The sequence below is a fragment of the Xiphophorus maculatus genome, chromosome 8 (genome assembly GCF_002775205.1).
Source record: "Xiphophorus maculatus strain JP 163 A chromosome 8, X_maculatus-5.0-male, whole genome shotgun sequence".
NCBI classification, from domain to species: Eukaryota; Metazoa; Chordata; class Actinopteri; order Cyprinodontiformes; family Poeciliidae; genus Xiphophorus; species Xiphophorus maculatus.
Genome location: NC_036450.1, coordinates 18,911,295 through 18,934,130, shown reverse-complemented (window position 1 = coordinate 18,934,130; position 22,836 = coordinate 18,911,295). Strand labels below are relative to the sequence as shown.

The 22,836-nt window shown below is 38.1% G+C and overlaps 1 protein-coding gene across 2 annotated transcripts in view; it reads left to right on the top strand.

Moving 5' to 3' along the window:
- Positions 1 to 21,959, top strand: part of LOC102225348 (potassium channel subfamily T member 1-like) — a 34,499-nt gene extending 12,540 nt beyond the window's left edge. For both annotated transcript variants that reach the window (XM_023338694.1, XM_023338695.1), the window contains 27 exons: positions 573 to 620; positions 1,625 to 1,673; positions 1,790 to 1,849; positions 2,186 to 2,260; positions 2,987 to 3,070; positions 3,323 to 3,417; positions 5,402 to 5,582; positions 5,674 to 5,838; positions 5,915 to 6,051; positions 7,866 to 7,929; positions 8,032 to 8,140; positions 9,757 to 9,865; positions 10,759 to 10,908; positions 11,402 to 11,631; positions 11,734 to 11,950; positions 13,423 to 13,528; positions 13,662 to 13,834; positions 15,901 to 15,972; positions 16,110 to 16,244; positions 16,414 to 16,525; positions 16,610 to 16,711; positions 16,976 to 17,059; positions 17,886 to 18,014; positions 18,105 to 18,399; positions 18,493 to 18,555; positions 18,634 to 18,718; positions 20,048 to 21,959. In XM_023338694.1, coding sequence (XP_023194462.1) covers positions 573 to 620; positions 1,625 to 1,673; positions 1,790 to 1,849; positions 2,186 to 2,260; positions 2,987 to 3,070; positions 3,323 to 3,417; positions 5,402 to 5,582; positions 5,674 to 5,838; positions 5,915 to 6,051; positions 7,866 to 7,929; positions 8,032 to 8,140; positions 9,757 to 9,865; positions 10,759 to 10,908; positions 11,402 to 11,631; positions 11,734 to 11,950; positions 13,423 to 13,528; positions 13,662 to 13,834; positions 15,901 to 15,972; positions 16,110 to 16,244; positions 16,414 to 16,525; positions 16,610 to 16,711; positions 16,976 to 17,059; positions 17,886 to 18,014; positions 18,105 to 18,399; positions 18,493 to 18,555; positions 18,634 to 18,718; positions 20,048 to 20,165 — 3,247 coding nt within the window. In that variant the 3' untranslated portion in view covers positions 20,166 to 21,959. The remainder of the gene's footprint in view (positions 1 to 572; positions 621 to 1,624; positions 1,674 to 1,789; positions 1,850 to 2,185; positions 2,261 to 2,986; positions 3,071 to 3,322; positions 3,418 to 5,401; positions 5,583 to 5,673; positions 5,839 to 5,914; positions 6,052 to 7,865; positions 7,930 to 8,031; positions 8,141 to 9,756; positions 9,866 to 10,758; positions 10,909 to 11,401; positions 11,632 to 11,733; positions 11,951 to 13,422; positions 13,529 to 13,661; positions 13,835 to 15,900; positions 15,973 to 16,109; positions 16,245 to 16,413; positions 16,526 to 16,609; positions 16,712 to 16,975; positions 17,060 to 17,885; positions 18,015 to 18,104; positions 18,400 to 18,492; positions 18,556 to 18,633; positions 18,719 to 20,047) is intronic.
- The last annotated feature ends 877 nt before the right edge of the window (positions 21,960 to 22,836 follow it).

Here is a 22,836-nt window from a genome sequence, read left to right as displayed (position 1 = left end):
GCATTTCTCTCTATTTGCATACTTTATGAAATTCAGTGCCAGCAAAAAGAGAATAATGTGACTTAAATGATAATGAAGTGCAAAGACGTGACTGAACTAAGTGGCTTGGGGGTCAATATAACAAAGGAAAGGTCACATTATTGTTAAATAATGATTAAATGCATTTCAACAACAGTAGTTTACTTTCATGTCACAGGGAAGCCTGTAAACTAGCATTGTTTTGGTGATACTGGCACTTAAGTTACCTCACTTTGTTTGCTAAACGATTGATGTTTTCAATAATAGTAATTTTTTTACCCGGAGGAAGCACATGTGGAGGCAAGCCTCTTTCAAAAATATAAGCAAGAAGCTATTAAAACAATTTTGAAAGTCGCTTAAATCCTGTATGCAACAACTTTACAAAAATTACATTTTAACTAAAGAATGTTGAAGAATTTGACTTTAGGTGACATTTATGAAACTGGTGCATTTGCCTCACTAAAGTACCAAAGTACAGATCTTACATGCCCTCCTCAGCTTCTGCTTCCATTTTGTTTTAATTTCTCTTCATGACCGTCATCGTTGCGTTGCAGTGTCGACTGCCAGTGGAATGGATCAGTGCAGGACAGAGAAATTAATTGGTGAGATTACCTCTGCTATCAAATGTTTAGCAGTTATTTTATTGATTAATTTGGTACAATGTATTTTATTTTCTGATAAAGTGTCAGCTATGCTTTTTGGCAACCCTGGCAAAGGTCTGTAAAAACTGTAAATGCCCTTATTTTGAAGTACAAAACAAAATCCCACATTAAGAAAGTTTGTAACATAGGAAGTAGTACTTCACCCATTTTACTTTTCTGTTTCCTTTCACTTCATATAATATGACACTGATTTTCATAGCCATTCTTTAAAACTGGAAAGAATAAGGAACATTCAGGTAAAGAACATGTGTGGTAAGATTCATGTCTAGAAATAACTAGAGAGAAATAACTAATGACCTAAACTTGCCCCTATCAGAAAAATTCTAGTTTAACACAACTACAGTAGAACTCTAGCAAACGAGATCGGATGAGAACCCAAATTATTTTGTCACCACACACATAAAGCAGCAGAGTATGGGAAGTAAAAATAAAAATAACTTCAAAGTTTTCTGCTAGAATATTGCAGCAATAAGTGGAATCTTGTGGTCAGAAAGTCTCCATAACAACCATTCGAGTATATCTACATGGCGATGAAGTTTGGGAGGCATTGCAGAAAAAAATAGTTGCTGTTCTGCTGTCATAAACAGGTTTTGCTAAATACTCCATTTACTGAAATGGCTTGGTTTGATCCGATGTGTCACAGTGGAAAGTAATAGACTCTCCAGGTGGGTTCTTGTGTAATTGATATGTAGTAAAGAATTACTATTGGTAGGCTTGGTAGAGGATATATTATGCTTTAGAGATGCAAAGTCATTGGGAATCTTCTTAGAGGCTGAAATGTGAGGACATTCTAAACTTTGAAGCTGTTTTTGCACATCTTTGCAAAGGGATGCCAAAGAGTGTTGGGGGTTGAATAAAAGTTTAATCTTTTATTTAACTCAGACCTTGTTATTTTGAGTTCTGAATGTAAACATGGAGGATGCTGCACTCTCTCTCTTTGTTAGGGACTTGATCTTCTGGGTGGAGAGGAAAGCTCCTGTCTGGGCCATTCAAGTGAGTCACAACAAAATCAAGAGCAAAGAGCGTTCTACCTGCTCAGTGCTTGTATCTAACATGTTGTCGCTGTTGTTATGAATTTACCAGTTATGTTTATTCTTTGCTTTGCTCAGGTGATCGTGGCCATCATCAGTTTCCTGGAGACCATGTTGCTTATGTATCTGAGCTACAAGGTGAGCTAGAGACGCAACTGAATAAAAACACACTCGGCGGTCCTGCATGATTAAGGCATTCTGTACAATTAATCGCTTTCACAGCATAAGACTGACAATCTGTAAGTGGTGCAATTAGCCCCAGTCATTTGTCACAGCAACAGTAAGGATCTGTGCTAATTACAGGATCTGGTTGAGGTGAGGAAGTAAGTGGTTGATGAGGATGACAGACTGTGATGGGGGAAAAAAAACTTGAATCTGTGCTGTGACTCACACTCCTTTGTGTGGTTGCAGATGAAAAACTGAAAGTGCTTGTGCATGTTTTATTTATTTATTATTTATTTTTCTTTTATCTAGGGGAACATTTGGGAGCAGATATTTCAGGTTTCCTTTCTTCTGGAGATGATCAACACAGTTCCTTTCATTATTACAGTAAGAAGTTTTGCTATTCCTAAAATACTCATTATCTGTCCTGTCAGAGGGTATCACTGCTGTTAGTTGTCTGCTTTAATGAGTCATTGTCTGTATAGATATTTATCACTATGAATAAGCAAGAAAAATGTCTGGGATTAGCAAGGCTCACTGCATCTTGCCTACAGACAATCATTTATGACAACGCCCTGACATTCAACATTTAAAAAATATTTTCATGTCCTAAATTTTAACACAAGACATTAATTTTAACATTGGTTATGGAAATAGGTCATAATTAAGCCCAAGCTTATTCTGATTCCTGAAAGATTAAAGTTTAGCTGTATTATTTTAATTTTCCCAACATTTTTCTATGACTAGAAGAAATATTAATGTCTCGACTTGAATCTGATGGAGAATCTAAGGAAGCGATTAAACATTAGGGTGATGGCAAAGAGTCCTTCCAACTTCACCATAATCAATGATGATATTGGTGATGTCATCATTGATTATCACCAATTATGATTGATTGTCATCACCAATAATAAATTATAGAAACATGTAAAAAATATATATATATGCATCTTTGTTCAAGTAGAAGTCTAATTGCAGTCAGAAAATTGTGTATTTTAGCCTGAGCAAAGGAAAAGTGTTGTAATCAAAGTAGAAAAATTGGGAATTATTCAAATGTGTTGTTTTTATTGCACAAGAAATCTGTCTTGTTAAACTGTTAAACTATCTTTTTAGATCTTCTGGCCTTCAATAAAGGACATCTTCATTCCTGTATTTCTCAACTGCTGGCTGGCTAAGTGTGCGTTAGAGAACATGATTGTGAGTGGAATCCATATTCTTAAATGTGTCAGATGATGACTGTTTAGCTAAGAGGATCGGCGTTTTACTGCAATGTTTTCCCTTCATGCTCACGCTAATTCACAAGTAACAGATCCTTTCTCTTACTCCTACTGACTTGTGTGTACAGTGAGAAATGAAACACGAGGATATTTCCCTGTAGCGTGGATTACTTACATAAGATAGTCAGATACGATACCAGTTCTTCCTCTGATGTTGTTCATTGTGTTGCAGAATGATGTCCACAGAGCGATCCAGAGGACAAACTCGGCCATGTTCAACCAGGTCATCGTTCTCATCTGCACCCTGCTGTGCCTCGTCTTCACTGGGTAAGGCTTTTTTAGCGCGCGCTGTTGGAAATATAGAATGAGGATCCAGAATGTGAAGTAAACAACAAAAATGAGTGACATACCAAAGAAAGAAATGAGAGAGAGAAAAAAACAATTGGGTAAAAAATCAAGTTTTTGAGCTTGTGTCATTTTATTGACTGACTGTGGGTCAGTTGGGGAGAAAGAAAGTTTCCTCAAGCAATATTCTAATGTTACATTATTACCGAACAAACTGAACATGTTTACATGGTGCAGCTCTTTGCCTTCAGATTTTCCAGGAAATCACCACTAAACCCATAATGCGTTTTCTCTTTGCAGCATGATGTGATTAATTTTCAAGTCGCTATTTAATAGCTGTGTAATGCGTAGAGCAGCTAGAGAGCTACTGTGATGTTCTATAAACATTAAATAAAGCTGCCAGCATCCATTATATTCACTAACATGCCGGTGTTTAGCTGTATAGTCTGAGAAAACTAAGTTCACTTTCAGTGAAGAGCTGCTCTTACAAAGTCTAACTTCAAACAGGAAATCTAAAAACATAACTTTGCATGTAAAGGTTGTCGTGGAAGAAATACTATTTCCAAGCACTGTTCAGGTAAAATCACTCTATCAGGTTTATTCATATATTGTGCACAATACAGAGAGCTTGTAGGACAATCAGTAATGAAGCAGGTCTGGATGAAAGCTCTGCCAGGCAGAGACAACACATGAGTTTTAAACAAAGGGATAAGGGATCCTAAGCATGGGAAACAGACTGGTTCCCATGCAGCTTTGAAAAACAACGTCCAACCTTGTACATGTAACCAAAATAGTTTAACTTGGTGGGAATATACTGGAACGTAGAATAAACATATAGCAATACAACTAGCAGGTGTGACCTTACTTTAATTTTTCCACTACAAGGTCAAAGATCACTTAAGTACACTGTATAGAAGACACTCAACCATTTCTTTTTAGCCAATACTAAATGAGTTTGCTGTTTAGGCTAATTAGGATTAGCAAAAATTATTTAGCTAAAGTTACTTTTTTACTGTAATATAAAGTTTGTATGGGGGAAAAAAAAGGCTTTCTGGTGAAACTTGTGATTATTTTAATGAAGGGATAAAGTGACCCGCTGTACTAAACCTTATTACTATGAACCTTTTCAAGTGATAGAGTTTCACAAACAGAAGTTAGTCAACCTAGCTTAAAAAAAATAACTCTGGAATGAAGACTTGTTTTCGAGGTTAGCACACATATGATTCTCTCTTCTTTTTGGTTGTTGTAATGTATTTTCACCTCAGATGTATCTGTGTTTTCATTGAATCAAAGTCAAAACACTTCATGTTCTTTAAAAATCAGTTGCATTGAAAACATTCACTTGATTTGTTCATTTAAAATAACACTAAATGTGATTCCAGTCACATGTTCTTGATTTTGTTGAGAGATATTTGTCAGAGCAGCACCTGGAGCTCTCTATGAAGAGACTCTTTTTTTTTTTCTCTGTCTTAAGGGCAAGCATCTATATTCGGAATAAGACCAAACTAACTTACAAGTAACTTTTCAGCAAAATATGGGAGCTTGGTTTGAGTAAATTCCTTAGAATTGATAAAGAAAGTACTAGTCTCACTGGCAGATTATTTTACTTAAAACAACAGATATTTCCCATGTTATAAGTGAAATAATCTGTAATATTACTCATACTTTTTCATCAATTTTAAGAAGCTATTTACGTAAGACATGCTCTTGCATCTTGGTGAAAAGTTACTTATAAGTTAGCTTAGTCTTATTTGAAGTGTAGATACTTGCGCTTGAAATTGAACCAAAAATACTTGGTAAGATTTTATCTTTTTGCAGTAGTAATAAAATCTTCCTGGTGAATCTGTGGCAGAAATAAAGCAAGTAGTGACTGCAAAACATGTGCAGAGTGCACTATACAACTTCGTAAATCCTTCCTTGAGTATTTGAGTTAACTTTCTCACCTGCTGTCACCTGTTTGTCACAGCACATGTGGGATTCAGCACCTGGAGCGAGCGGGTCAGAACCTCTCCCTCTTCAATTCCTTCTACTTCTGCATTGTCACCTTCTCCACCGTCGGCTTTGGAGACGTGACTCCACGCATCTGGCCTTCTCAGCTGCTGGTCGTCATCATGATTTGTGTGGCTCTGGTGGTGCTTCCTCTCCAGGTAAGCAGGTTTTGAACTTTTTATGCTGTATGCAAGTGCTTTTTTAAAATTTATTTTATTTTACATAGAAATCTACATGTTGTTTTGCCAGTTTGAGGAGCTGATCTACCTGTGGATGGAGAGACAGAAGTCTGGAGGGAACTATAGCCGCCACAGAGCTCAGACAGAGAAGCATGTAGTTTTATGTGTCAGTGCACTTAAAATAGACCTGCTCATGGACTTTCTCAATGAATTCTATGCACACCCCAGACTGCAGGTGCCCACTAGCATCCGTGTATGTACCTAATGCTCTGCCATGCAGGCAATCTCACGATTCTTTGAAAATCTTTAAGGACTACTATGTGGTGATCCTGTGCCCGAGTGAAATGGACCTTCAGGTGCGAAGAGTGCTGCAGATTCCCCTGTGGTCTCAGAGGGTCATCTACCTGCAAGGGTCGGTCCTCAAAGACCAGGATCTGCTCCGTGCAAAGTAAGTGCCACCTTCTGAAAAGTGTGGACGGATTCTAACAGCTGCAACGTAATAACGCTTCGTCATGAAAACACAGAACAGATACAAACAAATATCAAAAGTTATGTAATGTAGGTGGGCGAACATTTTAGTTGGCCAATAAATTCCCTGGCTGTGCTAACTTTAAGATATTATGGCTCCCAGCTCTTTTTTTGTACCACGTATATGTTGCTGATTTTTCACATTTGGGTAACCTTCCAGCTATAACTATACATTTTCTAAATTTTGGATTCCCTACCCTTTTTGATAAAATGTGAGATAAAAATGATCTGAATGGAGAACCCGAGTGCAGGCAAAAGGGATGTGGAGTTCACTAAAATAGCGTTCATGGCCCTTAATAGTTTTGCAAGCCATGAAAATGAAAAACAGCTATGATGTTTTAAAAATTGAAAGATTGGACCAGCAACTATTAAAAGCTGAGTTTTGTCAGTGACTCTGATACCGATCATTCTGAAAAAAATCTTAAGTGGCACCGTGATCCAATCCAAGGATCCAAGATCAGGACATCTCTGCTGTGGGCTGGTACTCTGTCTGCTGGATTATCAAAAGTTGAAATGATTAAACATTGTTCTTATTTATTAGTGTGCAATTTTATTTTTGTTCAGGTTCCTGCCTGTTTTGCCTTCTCCACACTTCGCTTCAGGTGTAGAGTCTGATGCGTCTTAGTTTCTCACGTACCATGTGGGACAGAGGCAAAGGGGAGGAAAGGGAGGTCAAAGTTCATCTATTACTAAGCCTGTTGGTCTGCTGCAGTGGTTGAGTTCAAACAAATCGAAAAGGTTCTTTTATCTCAAAGATTTTAAGATGAATTGTGTTTGAAATATTCAAAAGGACGGCTAGAGCACATAAAAACCATTGTTTTATTACATGGCAAATCATTTCAGATATCACCTAGCTTATTCTATCATTACATTTCTCAGATAAAAGCTTGTCAGAGCTATTGTGTGGCTTAATACAATGACAACACTGTAATTGTTCTTTAAAGCTTTATGACTTGACTGGTAAAATGACTCCTCAAAAAGGTTAACGTTATTTTTGTCATATTTTTATCCTGGAGGTTTGATAAATGACACTTGGAGAAAAGAATGAATAAAGAGGGATAAAAGCACATCTAGCCAAATTTCTTTCTGCAGCATCAAACTTCATCTGTGGAATCCTGTTCAAGTAAACACAAGATTGTAAACCGCTTTCGAATTTTCTTTGCAGAGCTTCAGCCGGCCATAAATGATCTGATTCTGCAGATCATTACACTCAGTTTAGGTCTTTTCTGCGGTAATGGTAGCTACAGACGTATATGGCTTAATGTGGCTCTGTAACGTTACAGTTTCTTTGTCAAGATTAATCGTAGCAGAGTTATTTACAGCACTGCACCAGGTACATCATTCAAAACGACTGCTTTAATGGGAGCGTATTATACAGCTCCACTGTATACATTTGTCAGGGTTTTACCAGAGCAATTAGAAGCAAAGGACTGGGTGTGTGTCATGCTTACATCCCTCATCTGGCAGTTTTTCAAATCCTCCCACACTTGTTTTGCGTTCTGCACTCCTCTGGCTGTGTTAATCATATGCAAAAACAGTTCTACAGCCGCTGAACATTCAATATACAACACATGTCAGCTTGTTTGTGTGTCTGCTTATACACAGCCAATGCAAAATGGAATATTGAATCAGTAAAATTTTATGTGAATACTGTGTGGCAAAAGTCTTATTATTTTTTTGACGACTGACTTATTTCTGTAAAGTTCTTTTCATGTCTTTATCAAAATGCTGCAGAATGGACGACGCAGAGGCTTGTTTCATTCTGAGCAGTCGCAACGAGGTTGATCGCATGGCCGCGGTAAGATAAATTGTAGCTATTGTACCCTGCTCTAACCTTTTTTTTAAAAGTTATATTTCATGAAAACAGTCTAGTAAAAAAATGTGCAATATTTTCTTTTAGGACCACCAGACCATCCTCAGAGCTTGGGCTGTGAAAGACTTTGCTCCAAACTGTCCTCTTTATGTCCAGATACTCAAACCTGAAAATAAGTTTCATGTTAAATTTGCAGGTGAGACTTTTTTAAAAAAACTTTCTGACCATCACTTGTATAAAAAGCTAAAAATTAGACTCTTAAAAATACATATTAACGTACAGTCTCTTGGAAAAATTATTATGCCCCTTTTTTCAGTTTGTAAACTCAAAGTGGAAGTAAAGAAAAATTACACTTTACAAATAAAAATCTCAAAAGACAGGCATGTATTAGTACTCAACCCCATTACTTTGATGACACTAAATACAGTTCTGTTCAGCTAAGAACTCAGAGGTCACCTAAACAGTTTTTACACCGTGTTCCAAATTATTATGCAAATTGTATTTGAGTGTCATAAAGATTAAATTTTTCTTACAAAGCAGCAAATAGTTATTTGAAGCTGCTGGTGCCTCTGGAACCTGAAGGTGGAGGATCCTCCAGAGGTTTGCGGTGCATGAACCTACTATTGGGCCCCTAACCAGAGCTCAGAAACATAAACGGTCGCAGTGGGCCCAGCTGTACATGAAGATTAATTTTCAAACAGACTTGTTCACTGATGACTGCTGTGCAACCCTGGATGATCCAGATAGACGCAGAAGTGAATTGGTGGTGGATGGCCACCACGTCCCAACACGGCTGTGACGTCAGCAAGGAGGTGGTTGAGTCATGCTTTGGGCTGAAATCATGGAGAGAGAATCATTGGTCGGCCCCTTCAAAGTCCCTGAAGGTGTGAAGTATGTGGACTTTCTGACTGATCACTTTCTTTCATGGTTCAAAAAGAAGAGCTGTACCTTCAGTAGCAAAATCATCTTCATGCATGACAATGAATGCTGCAAGGAATACCACTGTGTCATTGGCTGCTGTGGGCATAAAAGGGGAGAGTGCATTTTGAGTTTTTTTTATTTTTGAAAACAAATACTGTTCTCATGGGGAACTTTGTTCAGTGAAATTTGATTTATACTGCAATAGTTCATGACTTGAAAATTATACTGACCATCATTTGCATTGACCATTTTAGGAAATCTGAGAAAATATCACTTGCATAATAATTTGGAACATGGTGTACAGTCCATGTTTGTATTCAACCCTCCTAATTTAACTTTGTGGTGTGATAATTTTACACTTACCATTAGAAAAACTGACCTTACTCAACAGACTAATCAGACTGAGAATTGTGCATCTTATAGAGGTTTGTTACTTGCAAGGAAGCAAAGTGAATTATGCCAAATCAGGAAACGGTATTACTCAAAGAGCTGCAGTTTCATTTGCATTAACTGTCATTGCTGAAGGCGGCTACTCCTCATTTCTGACAGAAACAGCTGTCAACGCATCTGGAAGCAAGAAGAGTTCAGGACTTCCATTAACAATTCGACTCTCAAGAGTGCATAAGCAAAAAAGCTGTCAGATAATTTCTGATATGTAAAAAAAAAATTATATTTTTAAAAGTCAGAAATAATTGCTCATAATTGATGTGTCAGACTGTCAATTATTTTCTCACAAAAGTGAACATTACTCTGATCATAATTAAATTGTGACATAACGTGTGGAAAAGTTAAAAGGACATGAATATTTTTGCATACCATTGTACATTTTTCACTCCACAGCCATATTAGTTTATCATTGTTACACACCTTCAACATGTCGTCCAATTCTAGATCAAGTTGTGTGTGAGGAGGAATTCAAGTACGCCATGTTGGCTCTCAACTGTGTGTGTCCTGCCACTTCCACCTTGGTCACCCTCCTAGTTCACACCTCCCGCGGACGGTAGGTCATCTCCGATGAGCCATTTTATTTCTCCCCCGTATGACTGAAAAGTTCAACTTTTTCGCATGTTCACGTCCACTGATGTTTGATAAAAGCTCCAAGGAGCAAAGGAAAAGCCAGAGCACAGAAGAAAAATACTGGGTACTGTGCAACACAGCAGGACATGAAAAAAAAATTCAGCACAAGAGAGAACAGCAGCACGCTATATCGCTATTTCTTTTTTTTTCTGTTCTTTGTTGGATATATTTATATATATTTGCCAAGAGTTCTTTATAAGGCAGTTTGAAAAGCTCTCCAGAGGCAAATGATTTTTCACAGCATGTAGACTCAAAGCAGAAGTGTCGCTGGCTGATGCAGTGAGTCTCTACAGACATACACATGTACAGCAGAAACAAGATAACCCTATTCCTAACCCTAACCCAAAGATAAAATTTCCTAATTAAAATTTTACATTAGTGGATAGTTTTAAGTTTGAAAACACAGTCCTTCCCAGATGTTTCAGTGCACACTCATGTGTGGCTGATGCCAATTTAAAAAAAGACAGTCTGCTCAAATAATTGGCTGATGGATCAATCCGAGTATTCTTAGCTAGGTATGTAATTCTGTTTTCTACAATAGGATGGATGAAGTCAGGGAAGGTAACTCAGTTTAAAAGTCACTTTAACTTTGACCCACCACTTTTAGCCTCATTACATTATTAGTGGTGGTTGAGTTAATAAAAAAAAGGCGAACAAGCTGACAAAGATAGATCAACCAAATAAAGACATGGGTTTTTGCTGTTGATCGTTTCTTTTTATCACAGGGGTTTAAACCATGTCTTCTCTGTCAGTGTATTTGATGGAGAAGATGTTTGGCTTGTGGATCCATCCCTATTTTCTCTGAATTAATTGCAGAGAAGGACAGCAGTCTCCGGAGCAGTGGCAGAGGATGTATGGATGTTGCTCCGGCAACGAGGTCTACCACATCCGACTGTGCGACAGCAAGTTCTTTGGAGAGTACAATGGCAAAAGCTTCACGTACGCCTCGTTCCATGCTCACAAGAAGTGAGTTGATGTGTAAGCTATAACGTCCCCCTCAGCAGGCTGGCAAGTTGAGGTTTTATAGATTTTGTTTGGGTTAATTGTTTCTTTATTTGACTCTCATGGAACATGACAGGGACGGCTAATTAGACTGAGACTTTGTGGCTGAAAATGAGGAACTGTTTTCTCTTCAAATGAATTTGGTCAGAGTGATAGGAAATCTAAATCTGCCAGCTGGAAGATCAGGGAATATTGTAGGCATGAAAACTTGTCAGTATCTATGTAGGTGGCTCTAGTCAAGCTTTTATTCACCAGGGTGATGTGAACCAAGATTTCCAAGCAGACACCCTGAGCATCACTTTCCTTTAGGCTGATTTTGCAACCAGTCTAGATCATCATCCTGCTTTCCACATATGCTGTATCTGCTCACTTGTTGCCATATATTTGCAATGCTTTGCAGGTGTTATTGTAATAAATGTCTTCTCTTCTTCATAAACTGTGGATTTGTGGTCTCCAGGTATGGGGTGTGTCTGATCGGGATAAAAAGGGAGGAGAACAAGAGCATCCTGCTGAACCCTGGTCCACACCACATCATGGCTGCCACAGACACCTGCTACTACATCAACATCACCAAAGAGGAGAACTCTGCCTTCATCTTCAACCAGGAGGAGCGGAAGGGCCGTCCTGCTGGAGGAATTTATGACGGGCCCTCACAGCTTCCTGTGCACAGCATCATTGCAAGCATGGGTGGGAGATACTTGCATGTTTTAGGGCGTTAAAGTACAAACATTTGGATAAGTGAAGGTAATCCATGCAGTGAGGTCTGAGGCACAATGCTTGTGTTTGCAGGAACTGTTGCCATAGATCTTCAGAATACAAGTCCACCCAACATTCCAGGGGGCAAACTGGTCCCGCCCACCGTGAATGGGACAGGCAGCCGCCGACCCAGTATCGCACCAGTCCAAGAAATTGCCGACTCTGCCGCAATCCTGCCGTGTGACCTCCTGAGCGATCAGTCAGAAGACGACACTGTTTTTACAGATGAAAAGGGAAGCTCGTCCACTGAGTAAGGTTTTCGTTTTTCCCAGTGACTCCCAAACCTTACATATAATGAACAAAATCAGATTTACAAAACAAGCTTTAATCTGATGTAGAAGTGAAAGTAGAAATTGTTAAAGAGCTCTTCAAATTTAGTTCATTTTTTATTTTCAAATATACTTTTTGTATCAAATGGGCGAACTGGATGAACTTAAGGGTTGAGATCAAAAAATGCTACGCTAGGATTCACTGCGTACTTTAAGTTTTTGTTTAAAGTTGGGATTATTACTTTTTCTGTTTTGCAATATTTTCCTTAGACAGTAATTATTATGAAACATTTAGATTTACATTATGAGACAGCAGCTTAGAGCAGAAATGTAGAGAGTTCAAGTTCTGAAAGACACTTTGGTCCATGTGATTTTTTCTGCGATTGCAGGCAAGCAACTTCCTGTTGCCCTTTTGCTACATTTTACTGACAGCTTAAGTACGTTTCTGGTCAAAAATAGGTAACATACTTTTTTCAAGTGAAGTGATAAAGTTTTAAAACCTCTTGCAAATAAAAGTCAGTAAAGTCTGGTAGGATCTTTTTTTCAGATTTCCTGTGTCAGTACGTTATCACATCACTTTTGCCATAGTTACAACCACAAGTCATTTGTGTTGTGCCTCTGCCAGCTTTGTACATCTAGTCAATGATTTAACTTTGCAACATAGCTCAAACAGACTGGATGGAAAGTGCTTGAACTGCAATTTTCAAGTCTCGACATAGATTATTGATTGGATCTAGAGTTTTTCTTTAGTCATTCTTATAGACTAACAGGTTTTGATTTAAGACATTTAATTGCTGCTTTGGCTGTAGGGTTGTTGTTCTCGTAGCAGGTGAAACTTTGCCCTACTCTGTCTCCTTCAGCCTATAACAGCTGTTCTTGTATTATCCTACCCCAGTATCTTCTGTCTGACTTAATATTTTATTACATGCACTATTAGTAGCATTGGTGGGAGAACATTGGTGTAATACTGGCAAACTTGATTACATAAATTTGTCCAGTAATTGCAGGTGGAAATTAGCATTTTTTTTACTGTAACCTGATACCATCCATCTCTCCTTTTAAAGGGTACAATTATAAAGGAAATAATGTATATTGGATTTTTTGCAAAGAAATAAAATGTATAAACAGGGTGGGATACTTGATTCATATTATTATTGTTTATTGTTTTAGGATCATTGACTCTGCAAGTCTAATGGATGCTGATCTTTTTGAACAGGAAAAACAATCTTACGGCTTTAAACATTCAAATTGCACTTAACCAGGGCTAGCATCTTTAGCATTATGTTATAGCTAATATAAAAATGTAACTAAATGCAATTTTTTTACATATCACATATGTTTTTCTTAGTCTTCTACAGTCATAGGTTGAGTTTTTTTTTGAAAATGAAGTACATTACAGCATATCTTTTATTTGACAAAGTGCATCATTCATTCCTTCTGGATCTGTTTTCAGGTATGTTAAAGGTTATCCTCCCAACTCGCCGTACATTGGGAGCTCGCCCACCTTATGCCATCTGTTGGCTGAAAAAGCACCATTTTGCTGCCTACGACTAGACCAGGTGGGCAGTCGCTTTTCCTTCAACTTAGTCACTCAATTACAGGCCGCCTCAATCATTCCCTCTCGTCTCTCTCTGTCCTTCACATCATAAAAACATACCTAAAATGCCGCTCTGTGTTCCACTCCTTTTGCAGGGCTGCATGCACAACAGCTTTGAGGACGCAAAGGCTTACGGCTTCAAGAACAAGCTCATCATTGTGTCGGCTGAGACTGCGGGGAACGGTCTCTATAACTTCATAGTTCCTCTCAGAGCTTATTACAGACCCAGGAAAGAGCTGAACCCCATTGTCTTGCTGCTAGATAACCCGTGAGTTCTTAACACACGCGTACCGCAGTACATTGTTCCTCCGCTTTTTGCTTCACTCAGACTTCCTCCGTGTCATGCTGGGAAAGATTGTGACCGCTGAAAGGCGCACGTCAGCAAGCACTTAGGACAAGGCTGTGGAGGTGGGACTCCATTGTTGATTCTGATGCTAGATTACTGGTGTTACTCCGTGTTTTTAGTGACAAAGTAAAATAAAAATTCCCTGTACCTCCAGACAGTAACCATGGAAACTTGCTCTACCTTGAACTTGGGTGATATATATTGCCACAAGGGGAGAAAATGATTTCTTTTGAGAGCTCTAACTTCCATCAAGAGCCCTGATGTGTCGCCTTTTCAGCCCCCACATGCCGACTGAAAGATCTCTCATAGAAGCGCACACACATAACAATAAATGCTCCCTGCGTGCAGATGGTTTCGGTGCCACCCTCCCCGTCCCCCTCTCTTCATCAGTGTTGCACACACAAATGCAAACACCCACGCATTTGGAATTCAATCATTTACAACAGCCTTGGGTCTCGTGTCAGCAGGATTGGGAACATGCAAAAAGTAATGCAATGTCAAAGGAGGTGGAGGAAAGCAGACACTAATAAAGTGTCTGAATCTCTCTCTGAGTGCGTCCGGCACCAGATGGACTCGTCCCTCTGCCTGAAGACACTCTGACCAATGAGATAACTACTACACAGAGGCTCCCAAGAGTCTGGTGCAGGCTGTTGGAAATAGAAATAGACTCATTTTTGAAGCAGCTTTGAAAGGATAGATTCATTTGGTGCATATCAGCCCCCAAAGTGTTTGATTAATCTGTATTTTTAGTGTATAGTGCCTTGAAAAATTATCCATGAAACATTTCTTATTTGGTCCGATTACATTACATGAACTTCAATGCATTGCAAAAAGTATTTTTGTCTGGTTTCTTGTGCAAATATATTGGGACACTTGAAATAAGACCAATCTAACTTGCCAGTAACTGTTCAGCAAGATGTAGCAGCTTGTTTTACGTCAATAATTCCTTAATTAGTGATAATAAAAAGTACAAGTTCCCATGTCAGTTTTTTTCACTTACACCATATTTTAATTAGTTTAAAAATCTGCCAATTAAATCCACCTAGTACTTTTTAAAAATCAATATTAATGAGTTATTTACTTAAAAAAAAGCTCCTATATCTTGCTTTGGCAAGTTAGTCCACTGAAATTAGAAAAGTCTAAGTTAATCATGCCAAAGGATTTCTGAAAAATGTTGCTCATTACTTCACCGATGTTTTACCTGCATTTATAAGTATTAGCCACTATTGGGTATTCACCTCTAACTTTAAATTGCATTTATTTAATTCAATGCCTATTTTGGCTGCGTTTCACTCAGGGAACAAACCCAAACCCCCTAAATCCCAAATGTCAAACTCATTTTCATTTTGGGTCAAATCGAAATCATGAATGTCCTCAAAGAGCCACTTGCGTATGAATGTATTGATAAAATCCATTAAGAAATTGTTAAAATATTAATTGATAGCTGTCTCTGCATTTGATGAGTGCTTTTTAAAATTAAATAATATCGAACCTCTTTTCACATTGATGTAATTTGGCAATACAAAAATAAAAACTGATTTGATTTGATGGTTAAAATATCATTTAAGCATACAACTCTTTTTTCAAAAGTTCTTTTGAGAATACAATCGTACACAAAGTCCTAGCCAAAGAGCTTTGCAGTCGATGCGCAAAATAGATAATACATCATCAACAACAAGGTGAGTTTTGCTTTTTACTGCAGCCGATTGGTAAGATTTTCTTTCTAAAAGCTGAAAACAAAACAAATGACTGATGGAGACACAAACTGCACTGAACAGTAGCAGGGACAAACAGAGGAAACAAAGAACAAATCCTTTTGTGAGAAACTGCTTTATTGTCTTCTCCGAGGCTTTTTCTGACTTATTAACATACTAGATGTTTCACTGATTGTATACCAAACTCAACGTTTGGCACACAGTCTTTTGTTTGAAAAATGTCAAGAGCAAACAAAACAGCATCGCTTTTCATTAGTGTTTTTCTTCCCGCAGTCCTGATAATCACTTCCTGGAGGCCATTTGTTGTTTCCCAATGGTGTACTACATGGGTGGGTCGATAGACAAGTAAGGCCATAGCAAAATCTTTGGTTTTTTTATTAAAATTGTTTTACGTTTAAAATTATTTAAACAACATACCTACTTTTATTTTTTCATATGTTCAGTGGTTTTGTTGTCAAATGATCTTTTTGTGTGTGTTGCAGTCTGGACAGCCTGCTCCAGTGTGGTATCATCTATGCTGATAACTTAGTTGTGGTGGATAAAGAGAGTACGATGAGCGCAGAGGAAGACTACATGGCGGATGCCAAAACTATTGTCAATGTACAAACAATGTTCAGGTAAATTAAACGTTTTAGTTGACTCTGTTAAATTAATAACTTTATGACAGTTAATTTCCCTTTGGGATCAATAAAGGTTTTTTGAATTGATCCTCTGCTTGGATGATTGATCTTGTCCTCTTAACTTGTTTTTTTGCCCATTTTCTCCCCTTTCCAAAAAACAATGTAGGTTGTTTCCAAGTCTCAGTATTATCACCGAGCTCACACATCCATCCAACATGAGGTTCATGCAGTTTAGAGCGAAGGACTGCTATTCGCTGGCTCTGTCCAAGCTGGAAAAGGTCAGTCCATACCCGGGGACCAGAGTGGGGAACCGCATGCTGAACTGTGGGTAAATGATTTTCTGACCATTTCATGTTGCGCAGAAAGAGAGAGACAAAGGCTCCAACTTGGCCTTCATGTTCCGCCTGCCCTTCGCTGCAGGCAGAGTGTTCAGCATCAGCATGTTGGACACCCTCCTCTATCAGGTTGGTAGGCATCCACAGCAAACCCTGCAGCCTCAGGTGACTTTATTCGGCATCAGGTATGTGAGTGTGTCTCACAACAGCAGAGAAACAGTTGCCTTTTACACAGCGCTGGTTTCAAAAGGCAGAGCTGCCCTCATGTGCTCAGTGACTAAATCATCGCTCGTTCTCTTTCTTTCTTTTCTTTGTCTTAAGCTTTTTATTTTTGTTAGATGTAATCAAGGTTGTAAAGTGATTTGAAGTGTTTTACATGTGCTACTTTTTCAGTCTTTCGTAAAGGACTACATGATTCTTATTGCTAGACTGCTCTTGGGACTGGACACCACCCCTGGATCAGGATTCCTCTGTGCTGTGAGTCACATACAATGCCGAAAGTAGTGCACAAAGTTGGGCATAATTGTGAAGTGGAAGGGAAATGACGCAAGCCTTTTTTGTTTGTTTGTTTTTACAGTTTTATTTTTACAAAAATAAAAGTCTGGAAAGGTGGCTTGCATTTGTAATTAGTCCTCATTAGTTAATACTTGCAGAGTCACCCTCTGCTGCCATTACACATACAGGACTTGAGTGGTATTTTTTTCTTTCAGTTTGTCATGTCAGGAGACTAGAGAGGTTGCCAGATTTTCTTTGCACAATAGTTCAAGCTCAATCAAATTGGGTGGTACGTGTTTTGTTGATCTCAATTTTGAAATATTACTACAGCCTCTGATTTGAACACATGAACTTGATGCTGCTGAAAGGTGAAGCGATGTACCGTTTTCAAGTCTTTTCTCTCTGGAAAGTTTTCTTTTACGATTGCCCTGCATGGTGCGTTCGTCTTTGCTGTGTTCCTTACCGGCTTGTGGCAAACTACCAATGGGACTTTTAGTTTTCTTTCCTCAGTGGCTTTCTTCTTGAACCTCTTCCATAAATTCCTTTATATTAGGATAATATTTAATTCATCTGCTCCTTTTTCTTCCACTTCACACATATGCAACACTTTGTGTAGCATTATTGTCTTATAATTTATACATATACAATTTTTACATACAGAATTTTGTGATTGGGACATGTCATTGAACTTCCATTAAAAGTGAAAGGTCACTGAGTTAGAATAATTTTGAAGATGCCTTTGTGGAACAGAAAAATGTTTAAACTGACCAGGCCACTTTTCAAATCGACGTCCTTTTCTCTTATTTAGATGAAGATAAAAGAGGAAGATCTATGGATCGGCACCTACGGGAGACTGTTCCAAAAACTTTGCTCCTCCAGTGCTGAAATTCCCATTGGCATCTATCGCACAGAGTCTCACATTTTCACCGCTTCAGAGGTGAGATTGTGAACATTCATGCATTAATACTAACACACAGTCACAGTCTGGGATCACAAGTAAAACACAAACACTTCCGCCCTAATTAAGTCCCAGGTGTCCATGAGTGTTGACGACTGCGAAGACACAAAAGACAGAGGGGACGAGCCTCGCAGCAACGAGCAGTCGGATCACCCCCTGCTGAGGAAGAAGAGCATGCAGTGGGCGCGGCGTCTCAGTAAGAAAAGCGTGAGGTGGCAGGGGGGAAGCCGGGACTCAAGTAAAGACCACGCCCAGCGCATAGCCCAGCAGCGTCTCAACCTCTACAGACGCTCCGAGAGGGAAGAGCTGTCCGAGCTGGTCCGGAACCGCATGAGGCATCTGGGCCTCCCCACCTCAGGATACGGTAACTATGGACATTCCCTCTCTCTGACAAAGTTGCTGTAACTTTAATGCGTTACTTGATTTGAATCATGTCTCTTCCCTATCTAAAACGAAGATGATCTGACGAATCTGACAGCCAGTGATGTCATGAACAGAGTCAATTTGGGATACTTACAAGGTAAAACATTTTAAACTTTTTTAGGTACAGTAAAGCGCATCGGCCAGGTTTTAGACTGATTGTGTTCGTTTGTTTCAGATGAACAGAATGATCACCAGAACACTTTGTCCTATGTCCTCATTAACCCTTCACATGATACCAGGCTGGAGATCAACGACATTGTGTAAGTAAAACGACTTCATGATATATTTTCTTTGTTTTATGAACAACATATGAAATTTTCGATGGCACCAACATGCAGATTTGTTCTCACTACAATAAGTTAATAAAGTATTCAACCTGATTGAACTTTTTCAGATTTCATCACATTGCAACCACAAGATTAGCACATCATTATGTGAAGGAGTTAGTTATACATGGTTTGAATTTTCTTTGCAAGAAAAAATCTGTAAATTTTGGTGAGTGATTTTATTTACCATCTTGCATTATTACCTTTTACTGCAGTTACATCTGAGCATCTTTTAGGATATTTCTCTACTAGTTTTGCTCATCAGTAGATGGAAATTGTTGCGTATTATTCTTGAGAGCATCGGCTATCAGCAGTTTGTAATCACTGGTTCTCAGTTGGTTGAGTTGGTCCGTACTTTGACTGGGCAATTCTAACACATGAATATGCTTTGATCTAAACTATTCCTCTGTAGCTCTGCCTGTATGTTTAGGCCTGTTATCCTGCTGGAAGATTTACCTTAAACCTTAGACTTAAGTTTCCTACAGCCTCAAATAACAGGTTTTCTTCCGAGATTGGCCCATATTTACCTTACCATCTCCCCATAAATTATGACTTTACCTTTTTTGAATTTTATTTATGTGAAAATCATGTCTTTTTTTCATTTCTCAATCATACACCACATTGTGTTGATTTATCACACAAAATCCAAAGAAAATCCACTGATTTGTTGTTGCAACATGACAGAATGTGAAAAAGGTTCAACTGGTATGATTACTTTTGCAAGCACTGGTATAAATATACAGTAGAGTAGTGAATATACAGTAAAAATGTGTTCCTTTGGCTTCTCCTAGTGTCTTGTGTAAAATGTGTAAAAATAAAACCACATGTAGGAACTAAGGAAGCAAGAAGCCTGCCAGTAGTAATTATTATAGCGACAAAGAAGAAACCTTGTGCATATTGTGCAACATTTAGCCTATGCATGTCTTTGAATTTTATTTTTTTAGACTAACAAATTAGGTTTTGTTTCTTTATGTGTTGCAATTATGAATGCAAGTGAGTTCACAGAAGTTGTAACAATAAATCCATTCTCAGCTACCAACTTTTTTTGTGCCTTGTAAGCATTCTTGTAATATTTGCTGTAGGTCATCATTGTCAGAACAGCATATTTAATCATACCAGAAAACATTGGATTTAGTAGTTCAAGTAAATATTTTATGGATTTCAACTGAGATTTTCAGCTCTCTGTGCTTTTTCAGTAACAATTACGAGATTAAAGCACCTTAGGGAAATGTTTGTAGCACTGATTTCTTTGTTCCCTCACAGATATTTGATTCGTTCTGACCCTCTGGCTCACGTTCCTGAGGAGCCTCCTGTCCACAGCAGCAGCCTGAAAGAGAGACACGAGTCCAGCATAGACACCAAAGAGCACACCCCGCTCTGACGCAGCGCTGGCCTTTAACTGGACCGGCCCCCCTCTCAGTTGGGATTTAGCTCTCCGAGTGCTGAAGCCCACAAATGTATAATGTGAGTGCCTACTGCCTGTCTGATCACATTGGATATCATGTTTGCCATTTTCATCATCTTGCTACAAATGCTGTACATATGAATACTGCATCACTGTCTTTTAAGCTCGTTGAATATGCAGGGATTTCAGGGAGGCTTTTCCTACTTGCTGTTGTGTTTGGTTAGACTTAAAATGAACTTCTTAGATTTGTATCTTCACTTTACCTAACACTTCTAAGTTAATTCAACTTAAATCTGATTTTCAAATATTTGGTAATGACGTTAGAGGCTTTATCCCACTTTTTAAGTCTCTTTTCCATTATTAGAAACAAGCAGTACAACAGACGGATGATTAACTTTTCAGGTTTTACACATCTGAACGTTTACAACTCTGCTAAAATCGTGCAGCTACAATCAAAAAGCCCCAAGTGACTTAAGCTAAACGTGTGCATTAAAGCTTTCAGACTCATATTTTATAGATAAATCCTTGAGGTATTCATTAGTGCCACTAAAACCTAAGTCAATGGTTCATGTACAAATAATGACGGTTATTCATATGTTTGTCAGAGCAGATCATTGCTTTGTTAAGTTTTCACTTAAAGAACTTAAAAACTCAAAAATTACTCAATACAACTCTATAAACTGGCTGTGTTAACATTCAGCATCCTACCATACAGGTTTGTTGAAATTTTTTGGCTATGCTTAGGTATGGACTGGTTGTTGGTGTCAAAGTATGCCGAAGGTTTAAAAAGTTACAGTTCCTATAGTGCCAGAAAGACTTGAGATTTGTCCAGATGTATGGAGTATGCAGTGTTGAAAAGTTATTTTAAGTTAAGATTTAATTTATTTTAAAAAGTTGTCCAAGTCAACCTGGCCCTATGTGAAAAAATGTATTGCCCTATAAACCCAATGACTGGTGACACTTGGCAACAACACGTGATATGAAACGTGATATGAAACTGTCAATGAGTTTTTTTCCATCACTGTTGAGAAATTTCATCCCACTCTTCTTTGCAGAATTGTTTCAATTCTGCCACAACAGTCAGAAACTAATAATTTTATCCTTCTGGATTTGATGGTTGACAACAGAACGCATTCTTTTATCAATTGTGGCAAGATGCTCAGGTTGTCCATCTATCTCTGTGCAATGCTAGTCTGCTAGTCTGAATGAAGCTTCCTACTTTCCCCCCCACCTTTCAAGAGAGAAAAATCCACCTAGAAGTCCTACAAATAACAGGTTAAGCAGCTTGCTACTTGAGCAGCGAGGCTGACTGATTAACCACTTAATTTCAAATTGTTGAGCAAAACTGAGGAAATAAAGGTGTAATATTCAGCACCATTAGCACTTAAAAACGTTCATAACCTAAGTGGGTTTCTATCAAAACTTTTCTGATGCCTTTGTACGTATATCAAATTTATATATATGACTTACAACATTAATATATCTATAACAACTTACCGGTACATGTTATGTTGTTTTAGTCACATCAGTGACACAGATTAGCATACAGTGAGAATCTCCTACCGGTCCATGCCTATTTGTACCACATCAGGAATTAGAGAACTTCGTGTTGCTCTATGAAGGCACCGCTTATTAATTGTTTTATTGTTGAGCAAGGTGTGTACCCCTTCCATCTTTTTGCATTTAGGTCTGACTTTGTACCAATTTCAGTGTTTACAATATTTGTACTTGATCACAGTTTTATGTGCACATTAAAGTGCTCTAAAATACATAAAATCACTTTGAGTTGTGTGATCCTTTCTTTCTACGTAAACTTTGGACCCAATCAAGGCGCCAACACTATTATAAATGATTTGCAAAGGGTGTTTGGTGACTTGAATATAAAAAGTAAAATTTCCTACAATTACAATTGTTATTACACTGACATGTCTGCATGCAAGCATCGTTTTTAAAGATAACATCTGCCTTAATTCTTGAATTCTTTACATTTCAGGTTCACATATACTTATTTACTTTTGAGATTTACATAGATAAACTGTGAACTACAGTGAAGTTTAATGACTAGTTATTTTACCCTTCAGAGATTCTCTTTATTTAATGGAAATTGCTTAAACATCACTTCAACTTTTATCTAAAATGGGCGCTTGAGGAAACAAGCTCTAAAATTATGGTTTTATGAAAAAGCAGCAAGAAGAAATAAATTGTTGGAATAAAACTACATGATGCTTTGTTTACCATGGTTTGATACAAGCCATGGAGCAAACATTTGGCAGAAGGTGCTTTGGTCAAATTAATTTCTCAGCAAAAGTGCTACATGTAGAAGAAAAGGAGCAATGCACCCGGAAAAATCATCCTCATTATATACAGTGGCGCCATCATCAGGCCAATACCAATACAGGTTAATCTTAGACAACCTGCCAAAGGCTGCAAAAGACCTGAGACTTGGACAGACATTCAACAATGAAAATTCATCCTATCTGTTTGAAAAAATAAGGATGAGCAGCAATTTCAGTCTATCGATATGTAAGGCTCATAAGACTCAGAAAGGTTATTGCAGAAAAGGGTATTGACTCAGTGTGGCTAAATAAAAATGCTCAACAATTTGTTCTGATTTTTATTTGTAAAAGAAAAAAATTAATAATTTTCC